At 46.0% G+C, this 22,279-nt stretch overlaps 2 protein-coding genes across 9 annotated transcripts in view; one reads left to right on the top strand and one right to left on the bottom strand.

Annotated features, from left to right (window-relative positions):
* The first annotated feature begins 411 nt into the window (after positions 1 to 411).
* LOC137425694 (palmitoyltransferase ZDHHC16) lies at positions 412 to 21,091 on the top strand. 5 transcript variants are annotated; one of them, XM_068114376.2, is made up of 11 exons: positions 412 to 609; positions 714 to 788; positions 12,549 to 12,759; positions 12,883 to 13,077; positions 13,734 to 13,822; positions 13,982 to 14,010; positions 14,101 to 14,231; positions 14,430 to 14,491; positions 14,590 to 14,713; positions 14,870 to 14,940; positions 19,888 to 21,091. In XM_068114376.2, exons 3-11 carry the CDS (start codon positions 12,571 to 12,573, stop codon positions 19,964 to 19,966), a joined length of 969 nt encoding a protein of 322 aa, XP_067970477.2. In that variant the 5' UTR covers positions 412 to 609; positions 714 to 788; positions 12,549 to 12,570; the 3' UTR covers positions 19,967 to 21,091. The 5 variants fall into 5 exon arrangements, with proteins under 5 accessions (XP_067970477.2, XP_067970479.2, XP_067970482.2 ...); XM_068114378.2 differs by having other exon boundaries at positions 420 to 616; XM_068114381.2 differs by having other exon boundaries at positions 477 to 616; positions 718 to 788; positions 12,610 to 12,759.
* MMS19 (MMS19 cytosolic iron-sulfur assembly component) overlaps positions 19,761 to 22,279 on the bottom strand; it is a 132,925-nt gene continuing 130,406 nt past the window's right edge. For all 4 annotated transcript variants that reach the window (XM_068114373.2, XM_068114374.2, XM_068114375.2 and 1 more), the window contains one exon: positions 19,761 to 21,523. In XM_068114373.2, the coding sequence (XP_067970474.2) occupies positions 21,496 to 21,523 (28 nt within the window). In that variant the 3' untranslated portion in view covers positions 19,761 to 21,495. The remainder of the gene's footprint in view (positions 21,524 to 22,279) is intronic.

The raw sequence follows: 22,279 nt of genomic DNA, 5'->3' as shown, positions 1-22,279 counted from the left end.
CCATCCGCCATGTTTCTCCTCCCACAACAGAAATTCCCGTTTGTCTCAATAAGCATACTTCCTTCGAATTGCATATTTCCTACGAAAATTCCACCTTTCTACTTGATTTTTCTTCTTTCCCACCGCATTTTAGTCCATTCCCGGATTAAAAAAGCATTGTTATAGTATTTATGAAATGCCTTCGTGTGCTGCTTACGGTTGTAAAAACCGCGACGGTCGTTTTCAAAGGAGAAGAAGAATCACATTACATCGGTAGGTGGTATTTACCTTGGTAACGATGCAGCGTGTGGGACCTCATGGGAGAACAAAGATGGCGGACAAATTGGTTTTTAAAAAAATGAGCTTCCCTTCTTAGGCAGTCAGTGAAGAGATCAATCAAAAATATGTCGCAACAGGAAGTGATGCTTCGCTTCCGGTTCTGTGAGGACCAGCGATGACGTCATGACGCCCTCCCACCAGCTGAGCTCACCCACACCGTCTACCTTCAGCTGAGCTCAGCGTTTACCTTTGATTACCTTTTACCGAGCCGGTCGTCTTCATTGACCATCCCGAGTATCGAGAACGTGAGTTGTGAAGAAGATCCACGTACACGGACAAGGGCGAAAATAGGTTTGTGGTACGAAACGGTGAATGAATGAATTTAAGAATTCGTGATGATTGAATTAGAAACCTTCAGATATCTCTCTCATGTCTCGTGTTCCCGCATTGTTTAGTAAGAACTGGCTCTTGTGGAGAAGGTGGAGCTGCAAGAGTGCAGGTGGACAGAACACCTGAATCAATGCGTGAAGGTACGTTCCATCACACAAGAGCGATTTTTATTCGATTTTAAATCTCCAACAAATTGTTACTTTTACGTAATTTGGTTTTAATAACATTGCGAGACTTTAACCTCCATAGATCGAGGTAGGTCCATCATATGAAGTTATCCTGGATTACCTGTCTACGTCCAGGTGAGACTGAGTGTCGATGTGCGTCTTCGGACATCTTGAACTATGGATTTTATTAACGAAAGGTTGCTAATGACGTCATTACGGTAGATGACGTCAACCACGGTGGGGCATCAGGTGCACCTGACGGTTGAATCACTGGAGAATATTCGAGGATTTCAGGAATAAATGTTGGGTTTTTTTTGGGGGGGGGGGGGGGGGGAGTACGGGAGTCATGAGACACCCAATTTGGTGTCTGTCTGTTTGACGATTTTTGACCGTGATACCTTCCGTCGTTCCTTCTCCAAACTTGACAGGATGACTGAAGGTTACACAATGAAGGTTGTAGCGCAATCATTTGCCCCCCTTCCCCAAGGGGGTTTTCCCCACGAAGGGGGTTACGTGTTGAGGTGTATATCCGGGTTACAATAGCTTTATCATGGCGTTTTTCCAAAGACCCTTCTAATAACATCAAATATAATGTTATTACAAAACAATATTAATACGAATAATATCCCACCTCACCAAGGAGTTTTTCCTCCTTGAGCAAATTACCTGTTAACGTGTATAAACAGCTTATTGTGCTGTTTTGGTGGGAGCACCCCCTACCAGAAGTAAAAAAAATATTATAAACCACACACGTTTATTACCTTTTGAAACAGTAGCTACTGTTGTTTATCACGAAACTAAAATGGAGGAAACCCGAGGTGAGTTTACTTACCAAGCAGCTAGCTTGCGCTTGCCATGCGCTTGCCAAGCCGGCAGTTCCTTATTGGCGGTTTTGAATTGAGTGCTTGCTAGAAAGTTTAAACCACTTGGTGAGCGCTCTACAAGAAACTTGGCAAATGAACAATTGGTAACCTCCGATGTTCTTAAAGCCTGACCCGAGAGCTACTGTAATATATATATACTAGCGGGGTCACCCGTGGGAATCCCACGGGCATGGATGTGTGTGACATTTCGACATATTGAGTTATATGCTGCACATTCATTTTTACAAAATGGTTACTGGCAAGTCATCAGATCCAGAAATGGTGTGAATTTAGTTATTTCACATAATATGTGACCCCTCACTCCTCTCCACCTGACACTCTCCTGTCTCCACCTGACACTCTCCTGTCTCCACCTGACACTCTCCTCTCTCCACCTAGCACTCCTCTCCTCTCCAAACCCTCACATCCCTCTCCTTTCCAATCCCTCACCTCTCCAATCCCTCACACTCCTCTCCTCTCCAATCCTTCACACGCCTCTCCAATCGCGCCTCACACTCCTCTCCAATCGCGCCTCACACTCCTCTCCAATCGCGCCTCACACTCCTCTCCAATCGTGCCTCACACTCCTCTCCAATCGTGCCTCACACTCCCCTCCAATCACTCCTCTCCAATCGTGCCTCACACTCCTCTCCAATCACGCCTCACACTCCTCTCCAATCGTGCCTCACACTCCTCTCCAATCGCGCCTCACACTCCTCTCCAATCGCGCCTCACTCGCCTCTCCAATCGGCTTTCCCCGTCTCGTTTCTCTCCTTTTTCTCCCGTCTCGTTCTTTTTCTTGCTCCAAATCGGCCCGTCGGAATCGGAAATCGGCCCGTCTCGCCCGTCGGCCCGTCGGAATCGGAAATCGGCCCGTCTGGCTTTTGTGCTTGTGTGTAAATAAATTGTGTTCATGACACCATTTCTGGTGTTGGGCTAGCGGCTAGGGTGCCGGCTTAGGATCCTGGGTTCGAATCTCGGTCGATCGCCGAATTAATGCCAGGGGGGTTGACTCAGCCTGTCATCCTTCCGAGGTCGGCTAATTGAGTACCAGTTCACTGGTAATTCCCTGTTTGTCGTTGAAGGCGGCAAAAAAGGGTTGGCGTCAGGAAGGGCATCCGGCCGTAAAACATTGCTTCAAAAAGGGGACAAAAAAACAACAACTACCACGGTCCCCGAAAAGGCCAACCCCCGCTTTGCGGGGAAAAATGGCCTCTAAACGGTGGTTTTTACACCATTTCTGGATCTGATGACTTGCCAGTAACCATTTTGTAAAAATGAATGTGCAGCATCTAACTCAATATGTCGAAATGTCACACACATCCATGCCCGTGGGATTCCCACGGGTGACCCCGCAAGTTTGCATTGACGTTCGTCGATGGACTCGTTCGCCCGTCTCATTCGTTTTCTTGCTGCATCCTGTTCAAGTCTGCGTTCTTCATCGATCGTCTCATTCATTTTGGAAATAGAAGTTTCCACGCAGCGCATGAATTGTCACGATCCTCAAGAGGAATTTGTCTCGTAATCATCAAATGATAAATGTCAAGTAAATTATATTGTGGAAAATTAAAGATTCCAAATAAACCTATTTAAAGTGTATTCGCACATAACTAATTTTAAAAAACGAAGAAATATCTCTCGGTAATTTCCTGAAACATATTTTACTTCCGGCTAATAATGTTGAATTAAATAAAAACGAAGAAATATATGTCGGCATCATTGTTGACGTTTTTGTGACGACTGTCATCAAACGAAAAAGTAATATATCTTAACGGAAAAGCAAAAGCGAATTTTTAATATATATCGACACGTTGCCGTCGGTGTCATGTTGGGCGGTGTATGATACACCATGACGCGATTTTTAAAAATATATCTCTGCATTTTCCCGCGTGTGTGGAATGTTCTCAATTATTGCTGACACCGAGTCCAAAACCATCGATAAAAATGAAATCATATGGTGAGTTAGATTGGAGATAAAGGCGTGAGAGAGACTCAATGGCCTTGAAGTTGAAGTTACAGGCGTTTGAGAATTCATTTCGTTCTATAAACGGCAACTTTCATTGGATTTCCTTCCCGTTTTTTTTCAACCGAGTCGAAAACTATGTTAGCGACTGTGAAAAATGAAATGATATATCGAATTTTTAATATGTATCGACACGTTGCCGTCGGTGTCATGTTAGGCGGTGTATGATACACCATGACGCGATTTTAAAAAATATATCTGCATTTTCCCGCGTGTGTGGAATGTTCTCAATTATTGCTGACACCGACTCTAAAACCATCGATAAAAATGAAATCATATGGTGAGTTAGATTGGAGATAAAGGCGTGAGAGAGACTCAATGGCCTTGAAGTTACAGGCATTTGAGAATTCATTTCGTTCTATAAACGGCAACTTTCATCGGATTTTCTTCTCGTTTTTTTTCAACCGAGTCTAAAACTATGTTAGCGACTGTGAAAAATGAAATGATATATCGAATTTAAAATAGATATCGACACATTGCCGTCGGTGTCATGTTGGGCGGTGTATGATACACCATGACGCGATTTTAAAAAATATATCTCTGCATTTTCCCGCGTGTGTGGAATGTTTGTGGAAAATTAAAGATTTCAAATAAACCTATTTAAAGTGTATGCGCACATAACTAATAAAAAAAACGAAGAAATATCTCTCGGTAATTTCCTGAAACATATTTTACTTCCGGCTAATATGTTGAATGAAATAAAAACGAAGAAATATATGTCGGCATCATTGTTGACGTTTTTGTGACGACTATCATCAAACGAAATAGTAATATATCATAACGGAAAAGCAAAAGCGAATTTTTAATATATATCGACACATTGCCGGCGGTGTCATGTTTGGCGGTGTATGATACACCATGACGCGATTTTAAAAAATATATCTCTGCATTTTCCCGCGTGTGTGGATTGTTCTCAATTATTGCTGACACCGAGTCTAAAAGTAAAACCATCGATAAAAATGAAATCATATGGTGAGTTAGATTGGAGATAAAGGCGTGAGAGAGACTCAATGGCCTTGAAGTTACAGGCCTTTGAGAATTCATTTCGTTCTATAAACGGCAACTTTAATCGGATTTTCTTCCCGTTTTTTTTCAACCGAGTCTAAAACTATGTTAGCGACTGTGAAAAATGAAATGATTTATCGAATTTGATTTGAAATAAAACTGGGGGAGAGCAAGACACCACGGGCCTACAAAACAGGACTCAAAGCTATGCGAGTTAATAAAATGGTGGATATTTGTTTATAGCCACTCCCAGAATGGGTGGAGCTATGGGTGGAGCTACTCTGCAAACCGAGTAAGCCACACCCCGGACAGACACCCAACAGATAGACAGACAGACAGACAGACAGAATCATCTACGGCTATTATAATATAGATATACACACACACACACACACACACACACACACACACACACACACACACACACACACACACACACACACACACACACACACACACACACACACACACACACACACACACACACACACACACCAGATAGGAATGACTTCCTGCCACACCCATAGGGCACGGGTGTGCTAGTTTATCAAACCAGCGAGCACACTTGCCCTCTGGGAGGGAGTACCCTGCTCAATTTATCGGAGTATGTGCCCCGGAGTATGTCCCAGAGTAGTGCACCAAAGTGCGTGCCCCAGCGTATGTGCCAGAGTAGTGCATCCGAGTATGTCCCAGAGTACGTGCACCAGAGTATGTCCCAGAGTGCATGCACCAGAGTGCGTGCCGGAGCAAGTGCACCAGAGTGGGTGCTGGAGCACGTGCACCAGAGTGGGTGCCGGAGCACGTGCACCAGAGTGGGTGCCGGAGCACGTGCACCAGAGTGGGTGCCGGAGCACGTGCACCAGAGTGGGTGCCGGAGCACGTGCACCAGAGTGGGTGCCGGAGCACGTGCACCAGAGTGGGTGCCGGAGCACGTGCACCAGAGTGGGTGCCGGAGCACGTGCACCAGAGTGGGTGCCGGAGCACGTGCACCAGAGTGGGTGCCGGAGCACGTGCACCAGAGTGCGTGCCGGAGCACGTGCACCAGAGTGCGTGCCGGAGCACGTGCACCAGAGTGCGTGCCGGAGCACGTGCACCAGAGTGCGTGCCGGAGCACGTGCACCAGAGTGCGTGCCGGAGCAAGTGCACCAGAGTGCGTGCCGGAGCAAGTGCACCAGAGTGGGTGCCGGAGCACGTGCACCAGAGTGGGTGCCGGAGCACGTGCACCAGTGGGTGCCGGAGCACATGCAGGTGTGTGCGCATGTGTGTGTGCGTGGACAATGGACATGCGCCCTGGCCCACACCTGTGAAAGTGTTCGCACAAACTAGTATAGGCTCTGGGGGGTTGCTTGTGTACATCTCTCTTCTACGGCCAAACTTTTGATTTTCCTGTTCTATATGTTGAGACCCTTGGAAAAAATCTGGGTAACACTCCCAGTACTCCTGGCTCTGGGGGGTTGCTTGTGTACATCTCTCTTCTACGGCCAAACTTTTGATTTTCCTGTTCTATATGTTGAGACCCTTGGAAAAAATCTGTTTAACACTCCCAGATCAAGTACGTTTTTTCTGCACACCCCAATACGTGATTATGACTTGAGGCCAATTAGCCGAAATAGCAAAATTCAGTTTTCATGGAATAATTCAAGAGTAGGCAGCTTTAGATTCAAATGTAACATTTATTTATCATGTTTAGACATAACTAACACATTTTTAGCATGGTTCAATACTATAAACTGTCTTTTTTAGGAAAAAAACACGTCATTTAGCTTCTTTTTCTCCAAAAATCACTTTCAGTTTGAAAGGCGCTCAAAATCCGATCACCTCTCATACACCCAATTATGTAGATAAAGCAACCAAAATTTGTCAGAAGCTTCCTTATGAAGCCCTTTAATAATTCCATGCATCCTATTTATGATTCATTATATTGTATAGTGACAGTGGGGTCAAATGTTAACAAAGGTTACCCCTACCCCAAAAAGCGGTATAAACCAAAATTGGTTAAATTGGTCTAACTTTAGAAGTAAGTGTGATATTCGGCTGATTTTGGTGTCTATGTATGGGTTTTTGATAGCAAGCTATTCATTGGAACCATAATCAACCCCTTTTGAATATACCTAATTTGCATAATTTCAAAATGGCCGCCAAACACCTCCTGGCAATGATGTTGACTAAATTTCGCTCAAAATTCAGCTTAAGCAAAACTATTACACTTACATAGCTTAAGGATTCATGAATTAAAATCATAACATGTCCACAAACCCAATATAACTGTCATAACAAGGAAGCGCGTGCTGTCAATTACCACCATTTACCACCCGTGCAACTTCAATACATGTACTCTTTATCAAGCGACAGGATTCTTTCAGGCATCAGGGGAAGCCTTTTTGCAATGACAAAAATTTACACATTTGACTATGGCGGTCCTACAGGGGCATGTTGACCTGGCACACTTAGTGCATGAACAGACAACTGTCCAATGTGATTCTAGAGTTTTCCACGTTGTCTCAGGTATCAGCTGTTCCTTGTCATGCGTATAACCACAATCCTCTGGCTTAAGTGCGATCACATTTTCAGAATCTTGATGAAGCTCCAAAGCATGCATGATATTGTAGGCATTGAAAAAGCTACGCTTCATATGTGGCAGGAGACCTTGGCTGGTTGGTGGCAGGTTGTGATGAGAACTCCCTTTGACATGATGGAAGATCTCCGCATGCAAGTTCGAAAATTTCTTCGCATCGCTTTTTGGTTTCAGTACTTTGACCAAGTAGGATTCTGCATTCTTGATCAAAGGCTGAGAAAGGGTCGGCAACCCTCCAAAGTGCTTCAATAACTTTTCTGGCTCGGCATTCAAGGCGGCTTTCTTGGTCCCAACTTTGCTAGTGATATCACATCCTGTAAGACTGTGTACGGCAGGAAGAACAGCACAGAGTTGACATCCGATGCGCTCGAACAAGGTATGAAGGGGCACATACCGAGTGCTATCTCCAACTCCAGCTCGTACCCACAGCTCCTCTAGGTCATGTTGGAGAAAGACAGGCATGTGGTGGAGCAAGGCAACAACTACATCAGTATCATTGGAGATGACAACACATATTTTGTGTCCTTCTTTGAGCGCGTCCAAAACATGAAGGAGTATGCGAAGATCCGCCTCTTCAAATGTGGATTGAAGGTGCACCAGTGCACTCTCATCTCCGTTGTGCATTTTCATACATTTCCAATCCTCGTTCTCTCTGGTCACCTGTCCGAGTACAGTTGGGTACTGACCGGTATTTGCAATATTTGAACGAACATGGCTGTAGATCAGTTTTTCAAGGAGAAGTTTGTTGTTGTTGGAAGGCCAGAATGTGTTCATATCCTTAGGTAGTGGTGTTGATGGCTCTATTGAAGTATATTCGATGGGTAGAGTGTCACTTCGCCTTTTCCTCTCGCTGTCCTTCACTGATGGGTCATCAGAATACATGTCAAAGACATAGTCAGTCCGCCCAAACCGATGATATATGGCCGAAAATGACATGAAATTTGATAGAAGGTCATTGAATTTGGAGAGTTTCGTAACATTAACCTTTCGGATTGTGGCCATGATGTCAACTACAAATGATGCGCCTTTCCGATGACTATATGTAAATTCTTCCGGTTTTAGGTGCGTCTCCAACTCCTTCAGTAGCTGGCTCTTTGCTGGTTTAGTCATCATTCCTGCATCATCAAACAACACTGGGGAGGGAACAACATCGTACTTTAAGAGATCATCAGTGGTGAGGCCACGCTCCCGAGCTATTTCTATGTTTCTCTCAGCGATGTTCATCTCCTTCACTGTCGTCTTGGTAGTCTTCTGTGGCTTCTTTCGAAGAGTTTTCATCGTCTTCAAGTTTGTGCGGTGAATGGTACTGCTTATTCGTTCAGTCTTGGTGACAAACCTTTCCTTTCTGAATTTCAGGTACTTCTCTTTTCCTTTTGAAAAGGCATTGAGCATGTCATCGGACATAACCTCTTTTGTCACAAAGTTTTGTAGTGTTTTGGAAGCGTCTAGAGACAGAGGGGACCCCTTCTCTTCAATGAATCTCATCATCTCCTGAATATGTCCTTCTTTGCGGTTCGTTGTGGCTTGAGATGATTCGTGGTGGCTGTAAGTCTCATGTGTCCTGTCAATCACATCACTGTATTGCCGATGTAGGTTCTTCACTGCCATCATTTCATGGTATATTAGGTCCCACTGGGCGACATACTGTTTTTGCTTTGCATGTCCAATGACTCCATCGCTGCACTTAGATGAAAGGTTAATGCTTTGCTCTAATTTCTGGTCTCCTCCAACAGCGGTGAATCGGCCGGGTATCTCTCTGATTGAAAAATTGCCTTTGGCAAATTGTTCATGAACTGATGGTGCAGTTTCAGGTAGACGTCGCATGTCTTCAAGGTAGAGAGAACACCATCGCAAGTAGTTGGTCGAATCGAATGCCGCAAACAGGTTCAATGCATGCTGGACAGCGTCAAGATGCAGTTCCCAAATCCCTTCACGATCAGCTCTCAACAGATCACGGACAATATCCATCATTTGCAAGAACTGAGTCCAGAACTTGAAGTTTTCATTGGTATCAGACCGTGTTTGGATGAATCTGTTCAAATCTTCGACCAACGTTTTTGATGCATCAGCAAACTGAACCATATACTTCTGACTATCTGTGATGCATTTCTCCTTGACACTAGACTGGAGGTTCGTCAGGATGGCAAGCTCATGTGTATATTGGTCGATGCCTTTCTCGGAGAAGAATTCTTTGTACTGGAGGCGTTCAAATGCTTCAGCAAGGAGCTGCATACCCTCAAGACAGCGGCTGTAGTGACCTCCATGTTTGTACGGCTGTAAAAATCGGCAAGGTCGGACCATATGCTGAAAATATAAAATGTGAAAGACTGATAAGCCACAAAGAAACCCATGTTTATCCCTATTAAAGGGCTTCATAAGGAAGCTTCTGACAAATTTTGGCTGCTTTATCTACATAATTGGGTGTATGAGAGGTGATCGGATTTTGAGCGCCTTTCAAACTGAAAGTGATTTTTGGAGAAAAAAAAGCTAAATGACGGGTTTTTTTTCTAAAAAAGACAGTTTATAGTATTGAACCATGCTAAAAATGTGTTAGTTATGTCTAAACATGATAAATAAATGTTACATTTGAATCTAAAGCTGCCTACTCTTGAATTATTCCATGAAAACGGAATTTTGCTATTTCGGCTAATTGGCCTCAAGTCATAATCACGTATTGGGGTGTGCAGAAAAAACGTACTTGATCTGGGAGTGTTACCCAGATTTTTTCCAAGGGTCTCAACATATAGAACAGGAAAATCAAAAGTTTGGCCGTAGAAGAGAGATGTACACAAGCAACCCCCCAGAGCCAGGAGTAAACGTGCTTGCATGCATTTCTTTGTAAAGTGTAATGTAAGTAGGTGTGAAGTCATAACGTGAGTCATGAGTGCGCAGTACAATGTGGGAACGTGTGCGCAGCCATAGTACGTTGTTGCGTGAGTGGGAGGAAAGGCAAGTGGTGGATCATCGGTGGGTGTCCGTGCAATGAAAATGTCCCTGAACACCTCCTCGCTCAAGGCGATATTCGGTGCCTCCTGATGAATGAATCTCGTCTGTTCGTTCCCTAACCTTCCCACTCACACCCCCATGCTGTCAGCCCCACACCCCGCCATGACCGCTCTATGTTGTGGTTGCGTGGGCCTTTGTTAATGGCCGCCGGCCGGGCTGTCTGCACCCCGTGGGTGGAATGGCTAATGCTTGAGCTTTGCAGTTACAAACACAACCTTGCCATAATTACTTTATGTACTAAATATGTTTTCCACCACAAAACATCATTTCCCTCGAACAATTTTTAATTTGGCTTGTAGCCTTGAACCAGTATTTCAACTCTCCCAATGGCATGCCCCTCCCTGCCCCCCTCCTCCGGGGTGGACCGCCCTCCCCGCACCCTCGTCAGTACGCCACTGGGTATTGTCAAGGAAGCTTGTAGAGATCGAAGCTTGGAGAGCACTCACTAAGTGGCTTAAACACTCAAGCAAGCACTCCAACGAAATGCACCACCCATCACTTCGCTGAATATGGTGGAGGGATCTTCTTTTTAAGATTCATGCCATTTTCAGAGCGGCATGGCTCTATATACACCACGCGATAAGCCAAAACAGCAGTGAATGAAGGAGCCTTTATGTAATAATCCATAATACGATATGGATTTCCTGCTCTCTCGTTGAAATATGTGCAACCAGGGTCCATCGTGTGGAGGGAATTTTTAATATTCAGGCTTCCCACAAGTATCACAGCTCCCAGTAGAGTGACACCCTATCACATGAAGGTATGAATTAAGCAAAATGTGCAAAACAATTACCAATGAATACCTGCACAGAACGAGGCTGATCCCGAAAACACATCTTTCCTCAAAGAACAACATCAAAGCTATAGACCAATCAGCAGTACCAGTGTTCCAGTACAGCTGTGGAATAGTAAACTGGCCACAAGTGGATATCAAAAAACTAGATATCAAAACAAGGAAAGTTCTATTTTTCTACAAAAATCAGTGCATCCCAAAAATGTACCTGCCAGGGAAAGAAGGGGGAGGAGAAGGAGGTGGCGGCTTGATGGAACTCAATCAGGTGCGCAGAGCGACGACTGTAGGATTAGCAGAGTACGTGAAAAGTTCAGACTACCGAATACAATTTGTGTACAAGCATGAACACAAGCCAGAAAAGGTATCTCTTACCTTGCAAAAAACTTCCAAAAATAGGTGCGATGAGAAGATGTCACGAAACAGCAATGAATACAACCCCAACAATTGCAAAAAAGACAAAAGGAAAATACAAGATGAAATACCAGCAGATATATTGTGACAACTGGGAGAAAGACAAAAAGAGCAGGGATATATATATATATATATATAAAAAGAGTTGGACAGAATGGAGATAGACAACGAAGGATCATTGGAATGGCCATCAATCAATAAGAGGTTAGCTCAACTGGGACGGAGAAAGATTCATTGTTAATGCCCAAGACCAAGGACACTACACCAATGGATTGAAAAAATGGTGGGAATGAGTCAATTGGACATGTGTAGGTTCTGCAAGGTGGAAACAAAGTATGAGCGACCTCCCATCGGGATGTAAAGAACTCATGTCAGAGCAGCTGTATACCCAAAGGCACAACAAGATATGCAGAGTAATCCACTGGGACATCTGCAGAAATTTCAATATCCCCGTTCCACAAAACTCGTGGAAACACAAACCAAAAGCAATCATTGAAAACAAGGACATAATGCTCACGTATGACCTGATGATCCCATAAAGCATGAACATAGAAAACAAAGCATTGCAGCCTCAGGAACTCAGGAAGAAAAAGGAAAAAAAGGCTTTCCTAATTGAGATATCAGTACTCAGCAATGTTGGTCTAAATACAATCAATAAAATGACCAAATACCAAGACTTCAAGAATGAAGTGAAAAGATCCTGGAAACAAGAGCCCCAAAATTGTACCAGTGATGATTGGAGCAACAGGAATGATAAAGAAGATCTTACAAACCATCTCTGGGAATATTACCACACAGTCAAAAACGGACTACAGTTGGAGGTTGTATGGGGCTCAGTGACGATCCTGAAAAGAGTCCTTGGAACAAAACTCTGAGAACAACAAAACTTCACAACTTAGACCATGAATCAAAATCCTTCACTGAAGCGGGGGTGGATACTTCGTTCGAGTCCTGGGAGGACTCCATTCTACCTTCTAAAACCTAAATTATGGAGATTTTTCACAACACACACACACACACTCTTTTATTATAGATTGTCTTGTGAATGTCCCTGCAGTTCTGCTTCCTGAGCCACCACAATGCCCAAGACCAAGATGGCCGGCTCGTTTGTGCTCCAGATCTTCCGCCTGCAGCGATGGTTTGCTTACTGCAAGCTCTGCTTTCGCTCCCTCTTTTACTCCGCTAACCCCGGAGAAGACTGGTTCCTGGAGTTCATGTTTCAGCCTGTGTTCTACTTGGGTGACCTGGTGGTGCCTTGGGCTGGACCGGTACGGCATAGAACCGCCGAACGCTCACCCATCGTACTGTTCTCTCGATGCCGGCACTTTAGGCTTTATTTTATCATCACCCTGCACTTATGGAATTGATGTGGAGAATGTTCTACGTTTCAGGTGTTTGTAGGTCTCGTATGCTGCTTGCTTCTGTCGGTGGTGCTAATCATGTACCTGTGCGTACTTCCCACTGTGCTGCCCACCTTGAGTACTCTGGCCCGGTGCATCCACTTGCTGCTCGCACACTGGCTCCTCGTGCACGTGGTATTTCATTTCAAGCAAGCAGTGTGCGTCCCACCTGGAACACCGTCCTGGGTAAGTACGCCACACCACCTATTTGGATGGAATTAACATACCTGACTGGTTTCTTACCTTTTCGTTATTCAGTCATAACAAGGTAAAGGTAAACACCAGGTATGACCGTTTTATGCCTGGTGTTGGCTAAGCGGTTAAGGTGGCCGGCTGGCTTAAGATCTTAGCGTCTTGAGTTTGAGCCCCTGTCTTGCCATTGAAAAAACACCAGGTGGGTTTCCACCAGGTGACTCAGCCTGTTATCCTTCCGAAGTCGGCAAAATGAGTATCAGCTTACTGGGGTAATAATTGCCATTTGAGTATCCTGTGTCAGAGTGGCGACCCATCCAGGATGGTACTCCTTGGCCAATGAAACTGCCTCGGCAGCTCCTTTGCGGCTCACGGAGTGAAACGAATGATTATTATTATATGAGAGTATATATATGCTAGGTGGTCATGAAGGAGTTTTTTGGTACAAAGTATTGGTCTGTTTTGAAAAATTCAAATGTCTGTATTGAAAAGTTTTTATGTGGATTCCTCTCTCCCACTTCCAACAACAAAAAGGAAACACCATGATGGTCGTACCTGTAAAAATCAAATTTTATCTTTGCACTTGCATGATCCAATCTGCGATTCCCACTGATCTTGAGTTCCTGGTTATTTACCATTTCTAAAAACAGGATATCGTGGACAGGAGTAAGGTGTCTACCTGTAAAAAGTGCTTCTCTCCACGCCCACCGAGGACGCACCACTGCAGCGTGTGCAACAGGTAAAGCGATTAGTGGGAGGTCATTTGAACAGCATTTTGCAAGATGTCCAACATGGAGAGAATCCAAACTGTTCGATCTTTTGGAAGCTACGTCCATTTCCGTCCAATCCAAACTGTTCGCTATGACATACGTCCATTGCAACTTCCTTTCTCTTCCAGATGCATCCTGAAGATGGATCATCACTGCTGTATCCTTGCTTTCCGAGGTAAAATGCACCGTGTTCCTCATTTCCAGCCATACTCATCCATATGGTAGTCCCTTGACACGACCTCCGCAGACTGGATGAATAACTGTGTGGGACACTTCAACCACCGCTACTTTTATTCGTTCTGCACCTTCACCTCCCTGGGGTGTATTTACTGCTGCGTTACCAGCGCACCGTTAACAATGGAGGCTTACGCCGTGCAGGTAAAACCACACGCTCGGTGGATCGAAGCACCATTGATAAACGTCTTCTATTAGAATTGTTGTTTTTTGGGAATTTTTTTGGAATCTTTGGAATCTTTGAAAATTTTGGAATCTTTTGAAATCTTTTTGGGAATTTTTTTGGGAATTCACTCGTGTGGGAATTCCAGAATTAAAAAGTTATTTCTTTTTTCCATCAAGAAATCTACAACGGAACAGGGACATCGTAATGGCTTACTTCTCTACATGTGGGTGCTGTGCAGGTGAGCGGTCATTTTTACCCACTCCCCTTTGATTTGCTGTGTTGGGGCATGTCCGTACAATGAGGCCACTCACGTTGTCCCATCCGTGCACCTCACAGTGGCGTCAGTGTGCTGCTCACCGCATTGACGCTGTGGCACACGCGGCTCCTTACCCGCGGAGTGACGAGCGTTGAACGGTTGCAGAACCAGCAAAACCAAGAGGAACTCCGCAACAAAGACAAGGTGCGTACCACAATACAACTTCCAATGTGGTGCCTGTAAATTGGTCTCAAGGTTAAAACCACAACCACCACATTATTACATTCCGAAGGCTGCGTAGAATGGCCAGAATGAGGTGGGGTTGGCTATTTCCCCTCATTGACCCGTATTTCTCTCTAGTTTTTCAGAAACATCTATGATCACGGTGCACTGGAGAACTGGAAAAGGTTTCTGGGTGTGCGTTGCAACAGGTACTTTGTCAGGCACTGAGGCCTGGTATTATAAAGACTGTAATGGACACATCTATTATTGACATCACACGCTTATCGCAAAGAATACCAGAGGTGGAGTGAGGGAATCGAGGGGTCGATCCACCATATTGGCTTCCAGATGCTATTTGCGGTACGAGCTGGCCAGGTGAGGCCGATATCTACTCCTTCAAAACACGTTTATACCAAACTGGATTTCAACAACCAAGAGACTCTCATTGCATTATCTAATACGAACAAATCCTAAAAAGCGGTGGGAATGGGTGACCGTGACACGGAGAATATCGGCACCACATGATCAACTCGTATTGCATTGCAAACAGCATCTGGAAACCACAATGGCGGCCAAATTTTGCTTTTGTGTCCATCTTTCGTTTATCATTATAATTGGAGGAAAATAAATAAATAAATAACCCCCTTTCTCACCAGCTTCAGGATATTTGCCTCAACTTGTCTGTAGGTCTCCAGCACACCTTTACTGTCTTCTTCCCCTACAACATTTTGCATGCAAGACCGTCATGTCACATTCCACTTTAAGTTCTAAAACCACAACTATCGGGGATGCCTCTTCGCAATGATTGTACCCCTGTAACGCAAGTCGGAGGGCCAAATCATCCCCGCTCCTCCCTGCTGCCCGGATTCGCCAGGGCAGTGCAGTTACGACAAGAGCACTGATCGGTCCTCACGGACCAGCCCGCTCCCTCTTGTCTGTCTCAATATTTTCCCGTGGCCCTGACTTTACGAAGGTAAGAGTAGCCCATCTTAGGGGCGAGGGATCTGAACTGTCCGGGGATAAACAACAATTCAAACCCTCGCCAGCCCTGAGTGAACGGTGAAGGACGATGCTTAAATATTTCAATAAAAGGTGCAGTTCAAATGATGTAAAAACGATCCCAGTAAATCCCCAAATTTACCCCAGGATGCCACGAAGCCAGAGTGATGAATGGAGGTAATATTTTTTTTTTTTTGCAATATGGCTGCTTCCAAAGGGGATATAAATTGGTTGACAAAGTATCATTAGTCCTTTGGGATTTGCCATGTGCAAGGGAGAGACCACCAGCAACAACAATTGTTTTCTCTTGATCTTGAGTTTGAAGCATCAGTTCATCTGATATGAACTTGGCAAGGTCAGCTTTATTTTCAGGAAGAGCAACAAAACTTTCACAATTGTTTGGAAGGAGAACATTGCGATCTTCGATGACTCGACGAACAGCATGAGTACTTCTGTTACGTCTTGATCGTGTGGATGCCTTGATTGATATTTAACGGTATCTGTCAAATACTACTGGCTAACTAAATACTGGCTAACCCCTGCTCTAGTAGGGAAAATGGCCTTTAAAATGCATGTTGTTGTTGTTGTTGTTTGTCAAATACTACATCGATCCTTTTGTATGCACTTCTTTTGCAACACACATTTCACAAATGCATCTGCCACATGACCAAATGTTTTGGCCTTGTCTGGCTTTCCAAGTGCTACAAGCAGTGCTTGGCCATCAATTGATCAATCCTGATTCTCCTCCAAGTGTGATTGATGGTGGGCAAGTAACATGCTGTGTCAAGACATCGGCCAATATTGACTTTGTACCAGTTCTGAGGGATTTGTTCATTTCACAATGTGATACTGGTACTGGCATGAGTTCATGTGTAATATTACTTCCATGTTGACTTCCCGACCACCTTGGTAAGCAACAAGGAGACAGTGCAGGATACGTCGATCTACTTTAAGAATGGTCTGCTTGGCAGTGTTCTTGTCTTGCATCTTTATTTCATACAGGGTTGAAAATCTTCTTCTTCTTTCCTGTATCATCAGATGGCCAGCTCAGTGTCGTGCAGCCATGCCCTCGTCTCTGGTCCTACGTCGAAGAGGCCGGCTTCTGAAGGTGGTCTGTATAGGGGGCAGGTGGTAATTATGTGTTCGGCAGTCTGCTCAGGCTCGCCGCACTCGCACACGGTGCTGTCTGCCAGGCCCCACATCTTCAGCGATGATTTGAAGCGGCCGACCCCCGTACGTAGACGGTTCAGCAAGGTCCATTGCAGGCGTGGTAGGTCTTCTCCTACGACGCCACCTCCTGGGTCCCAGATGTAGCGGTGGATGCGGGTGGGCCCGGCCGTTTCCCACACCTGCTTCCAAGATGCCGCCAGCCATGCGCTTCTAGACAGGTCCTCAGGGGTAGAACTGAGCATCTCTTGTGCCGCCTTGTTGTATGGATGGCGGGACTTGAGTCTGCTTGGAGGCGCCACTATAGTTGTGGTGTTGTGCAGGATGTGCCAGTCGTGTTTCTGGGCATTCCTTGCCAGGGCGAGGGTAGCAGCCTCCCGTCGGAGGCCGGCCGGGGCGATTCCCGCTAGGACTGGCAGGCGGAATGCCGGGGTGGGCTTCAAGCAACCAGCTACAATGCGGAGGGCGTTGTTAATGGCAACATCAACATCAACCTTTCTCACGTGTGGGCTTCTGCTCCAGGCTGGGGCACAGTATTCGGCTGCAGAGAAGACCAGGGCTTGCGTGGATATTCGTGGGGTCTTGGCGGAAGCTCCCCAGGTCGTACCAGCGAGACGTCGGATAAGCGAGACCCTTGATGTCACCTTGGCCTTAACTTCTTCTAGGTGTTGCTTGAAGGACAGTGTCCGATCTAGTCGTACACCGAGGTACTTTGGGGCTTGCTGGAACTCCAGGCGTTTGTTGTCAACGAACACGTCCAGTTCCCTTTTTGCTTCTCTGTTGTTAAGATGGTATGCCGCTGACACTGTCTTACCAATGCTGAGCTGCAAACGCCACCTCCGGAGGTCGGCTACCAAGGTGCCCATGTCTTGGTTGATACCGTTTTCCATCGCCTTCCATGTTGGTCGTCGCAGCATGATGGCCAGGTCGTCCGCGTAACCGTACTTTCTGGATGTTGTATCCGGCAGGTCATAGATGTAGATGTTAAACAGCATCAGCGAGAGAACAGAACCCTGCGGGACACCATTCCTCAGTCTTCTGAGCCTGCTGCGCTGGCCGTCGCTGGTCTGTAGGACGAAGCTGCGGTTTGACAGCATCTCCATGATGAAGTTCACCATATGCCGGTCCGGGATTGTCCTCAGCAACTTCAGGTGGAGTCCACGGTGCCAAACGGTGTCGTATGCAGCTGTCAGGTCCAGGAACACTACGCCAGCTTTCTCATTGTCCTGGAAGCTGTCTCCGATATCTTGTGTGAGTAATGTTACCTGGTCCAATGTTGACCTGCCACGACAGAAACCGGCTTGTTCCCGCGGGAGCTGTGGGTCCACCACTGGGTCGATGCGGCTGTGGATCATCCTCTCCAGAATCTTAAATGGGACGCAGAGCAACGAGATCGGTTTGTAGGACTTGGGATCTTCTGCAGGTTTGTTCGGCTTTGGCAGGGCTATGACGGAAGCACGGCACCAGGTCTTCGGGAGCTTGGACCTCCGGAGGCACGGCGAGAAGAACGAACACAGCCATCCAGATGTTGTTGTGCTCTGGTGGATGACGACCTCCGGATGGATGTTATCACGGCCTGGTGCCTTACCCGGCTTGAGTTTGCTCATGGCCGCACTGAGTTCGGCTGCTGTGAAGTCTCCAGAGAGATTGGCATCGGCGCTGGCCGCCCTGGAGAGAGAAGACACCTCACGCAACGTCAGGCAGGCAAAGTTTTTGTCTGCATCTGGGAAGCGACCGTTCTTCAGGAGCTGGGACGCAATGGCATCTGCTGTCACCGGGCACCTGAATGGCATTGTATTTCTGCCTGTCAGCTGGTTGATGGTCCGCCACGCCTTGCGACTAGAGTGGGTAAAATCGATCGACTCAACTATTTCAGTCCATCTGGTCCTACGGGTGGCGTCCAGCTTCTGGAGTAGTGCTATTGCAGTCACGTCCACTTCTTCCCTGGAGCTAGCCTGCTGATGGTCACGCAGGAGATGGCTGCACACCTTGTCCCAACCCGGGATGTAGTTCTTGTTAAAGCCACGCGGGATGTTTTTCTTTGCTGCACCTCGGAGAACCTTACAATCGGCTGCGTATGCGGCGTCCACATCAGCAGCTTCTGGGTTCGGGAGACCGGCTGTTCTTCTTTCCGTCTCTGCAGCAAACGACTGCCAGTTAGCCTTCCGGAAGTTCCATCTCTTGACAGGTCTGCCCGCTACCGGCTTCACCAGTGATGGCACTTTGATGATGGACGGTCGGTGGTGTGAGCGGGGGAACCTGTCAATGACGCGTCTCTCAGGCTTCGGGTCGTTGGTGCGGCACACGGCGAAGGCCAGGTCCGGATTGGTGTAGGTGTTCCAGCGCGCAGAGAAGAAGCATCAGGGGCTTTAAGCATCAGGGTTGCAAATGTCGATGCATTATTCTTGTGAAAAGGATCTCAAAATGTATAGTTTTATTTTATTTTAGATGGTGGCCATAATAAGAATTTATTTTGGCTTAATCAACTTTCTTGTCCCCAAAAATGTGGGTATAGCCACCAAAATCAACTTCCTCCATTGTTTAGTAGCTGAAATACCAGCTTTTTAGTGTGAATTGGCGGTCATTTTGAATTTTGTCCTTTTTTGCATGTTAACTTCAAAATTCAGCTTGGCAACAGTTTTTTGGATTCAACATACAAAGACACATAGAAAAAAGATATGTTGCCGACTTTCTCAAAGAAACGCCCGTGGATTCATTGATTGGCAACTTTTGGAAATATCCGACCAGTCTAGCTCGTGATATGGGGATCCCACACGTAATGATAGGCCTCGTAGGTCATGCCAAATTACATGTCTCTCTCAGATGTCTACGTCATACATGCAATACAGGTAGAGGGCTCCAGGAGTCTTTAATCACTTTATTTAAAGGCACAAGGAGGTACACAGAGCAGGTAAAGCAGGAAATGTTTTCAAAATGACGAGCAAGGCAGACGTTTTGTTAATGGCAGCTGCCTTGTCTCACTTTTGCAGGGATTGGCTGTGTCGAGTGGCGCTGCCTTCTGCCCACTTGCCGCCGAACGATGGCTACGAGTGGTCAAGCGGCTCATGAGCCATGAGGGTCGTTACTTTAACCGGAACTTCCATCACCACCGGACACCTTTTGTACCATCAAGAGGAACCTTCAGGAACAGGTGAAGTTGTCCAAGCACGTTCTCTTGGATTCAGAAACGGTTTGGTGGAACTTTCCAAAATGTAATGGACAGCTCGGGACCAATAATGTTTACAGGTGAAAAAAAACAAACAATTTCCTTTAACATTTGAACCAATAGAAAGGTTCATCATTTCATGGCTACCCATGAAAAAGTTCCGCAAAGTGCAAGATTAGTATTACAAGAGTAGATTTATACCTGTTGGCATTTTAGGTTGTCTTACACATGGATTTTTGTGAAAGAACACCGGAACCAATAAATGAAAACCCCCAAAAACCTTCTACAAAACAATAAGGTCATAATATTCAAATTGGCATCAAATGCAAGATTAAGATTGTTAACAATAACATAGCTTGAAAGGTGTACCAGGTTGGTGTGAAATAGACTTGGTGGTATCAATGATGGCAGGTATAAATGAGTCAGACGCCAAGGAAAACGTGTCCACTTGGTTTACGATTGACAAAAGCAGTGCCGGTATAAGGCCTCAAGCACAGTATTGAGGGAACGTAGTCGTCTCGGCACATCCATCGTGGAAGAGCGACGAATCGCCGAGAACACGTCATCCAGGCATAAGTAATGGAGAATCAGTGACCCATTTTGGCCTGGGTTTAAATCCCGACCCAGCTATAAACTGTCATCTTGGTGCTTCACAGGCGGGCGATTCATCAATGCGAGTGGCGTCCCTCGGATGGACATTAAACTGGGCGTACCGTCTGCCGGCATTAGTTGGTGGATGCTACAGATCCCACTGTGTCCTTCATGAAGAGTAAGCGAGCTATCACCGACACCATGAACAAATTCCTGCCCTGGCCACAATTCCTTACAAAAACCAGCAGAGGCCACTGGTTCAGAGTGTGGCTGCACCCCTGATGCAATGATGCTACTGCGCAGCATTGTGCAGCATACGAATGTGGAAATCAGAATTCCCTGGCATTCCATAAAGACTAATAGTATTCTCTTCCTGTGTTTATTTTAATATCTCTGGATCATCAGAAAAGTGAAAATAAACAATCTTGTTCACACAACGGTGTTGCAAATGGCTCCTCGTGGAGTGTCCCCAGGTGGAAATGTTTTTACAGCACGATTACGGACATCTGATTAACTGGAGGTGGTGATTGACAATGGGGGTTTGCATAACATTTTCAAATACAAAGTCATTCTCAAAGGTCGTGGAAAAAAAAAATTACACAAATACTCGACTCGTGGTTCAAATACAATCACTCCGGTCTCGGGTCGGGCACGCGCACACGCACACGCGCACGCGCACCATTCCCCAGCTTAAGGCTCACCAATTACAAATGCAAACCTTATAATGTTGCGGAACCTTTGAACCCTTGGCTTCTGTAACCTGGACAGGAGCAACGCCGGAGGTTGTGCATTTGATCGGAGCACCGGCAATCAAGGAGGGCAGCAGGTGATCGGATCAATATCATCTTCCTGGTGACCCCAAAAGGAACCTGAAATAACGAGCCACCTAATAATTATGCTAATAAATAAAATAATAATAAATAAATAAATAAAAATCACCATCATCAATGCAAAGAGAACAACTCTTCACTGTATTAACTACAAAAAAAGCAAATACACGAATGAAAAACTCCAATGTAGATAATGCAACAAGAATACCCTAATTGTATTCACCACATCAGAAAAACTACAAATTAGTGAATAAAAGCAAACACCTTGATTGCAAATGACGAGACAGGTTGTCGGATGCTAATGTCCCAGTTTGAATCCCTACGACACCATGGATAAGAGATATCACCATTTGCCGTCATATGACGGGATAAGGTCGTCCCATGGCGGGATAAGGTCGCCCCACGGCGGGATAAGGTCGCCCCACGGCGGGATAAGGTCGCCCCACGGCGGGATAAGGTCGCCCCACGGCGGGATAAGGTCGCCCCACGGCGGGATAAGGTCGCCCCACGGCGGGATAAGGTCGCCCCACGGCGGGATAAGGTCGCCCCACGGCGGGATAAGGTCGCCCCACGGCGGGATAAGGTCGCCCCACGGCGGGATAAGGTCGCCCCACGGCGGGATAAGGTCGTCCCACGGCGGGATAAGGTCGTCCCACGGCGGGATAAGGTCGTCCCACGGCGGGATAAGGTCATCCCACGGCGGGATAAGGTCGTCCCATGGCGGGATAAGGTCGTCCTATGGCGTACAATCAAGGTCGTCCTATGACGTACAATCATCAAGTTACAACAAACAAT

The sequence above is a fragment of the Myxine glutinosa genome, chromosome 4 (assembly GCF_964187855.1).
Source record: "Myxine glutinosa chromosome 4, kmMyxGlut1.1, whole genome shotgun sequence".
In the NCBI taxonomy this organism is placed as follows: domain Eukaryota; kingdom Metazoa; phylum Chordata; class Myxini; order Myxiniformes; family Myxinidae; genus Myxine; species Myxine glutinosa.
The sequence above is the reverse complement of the archived record's forward strand: the minus strand, read 5'-3'. Positions and strand labels throughout refer to the sequence as shown.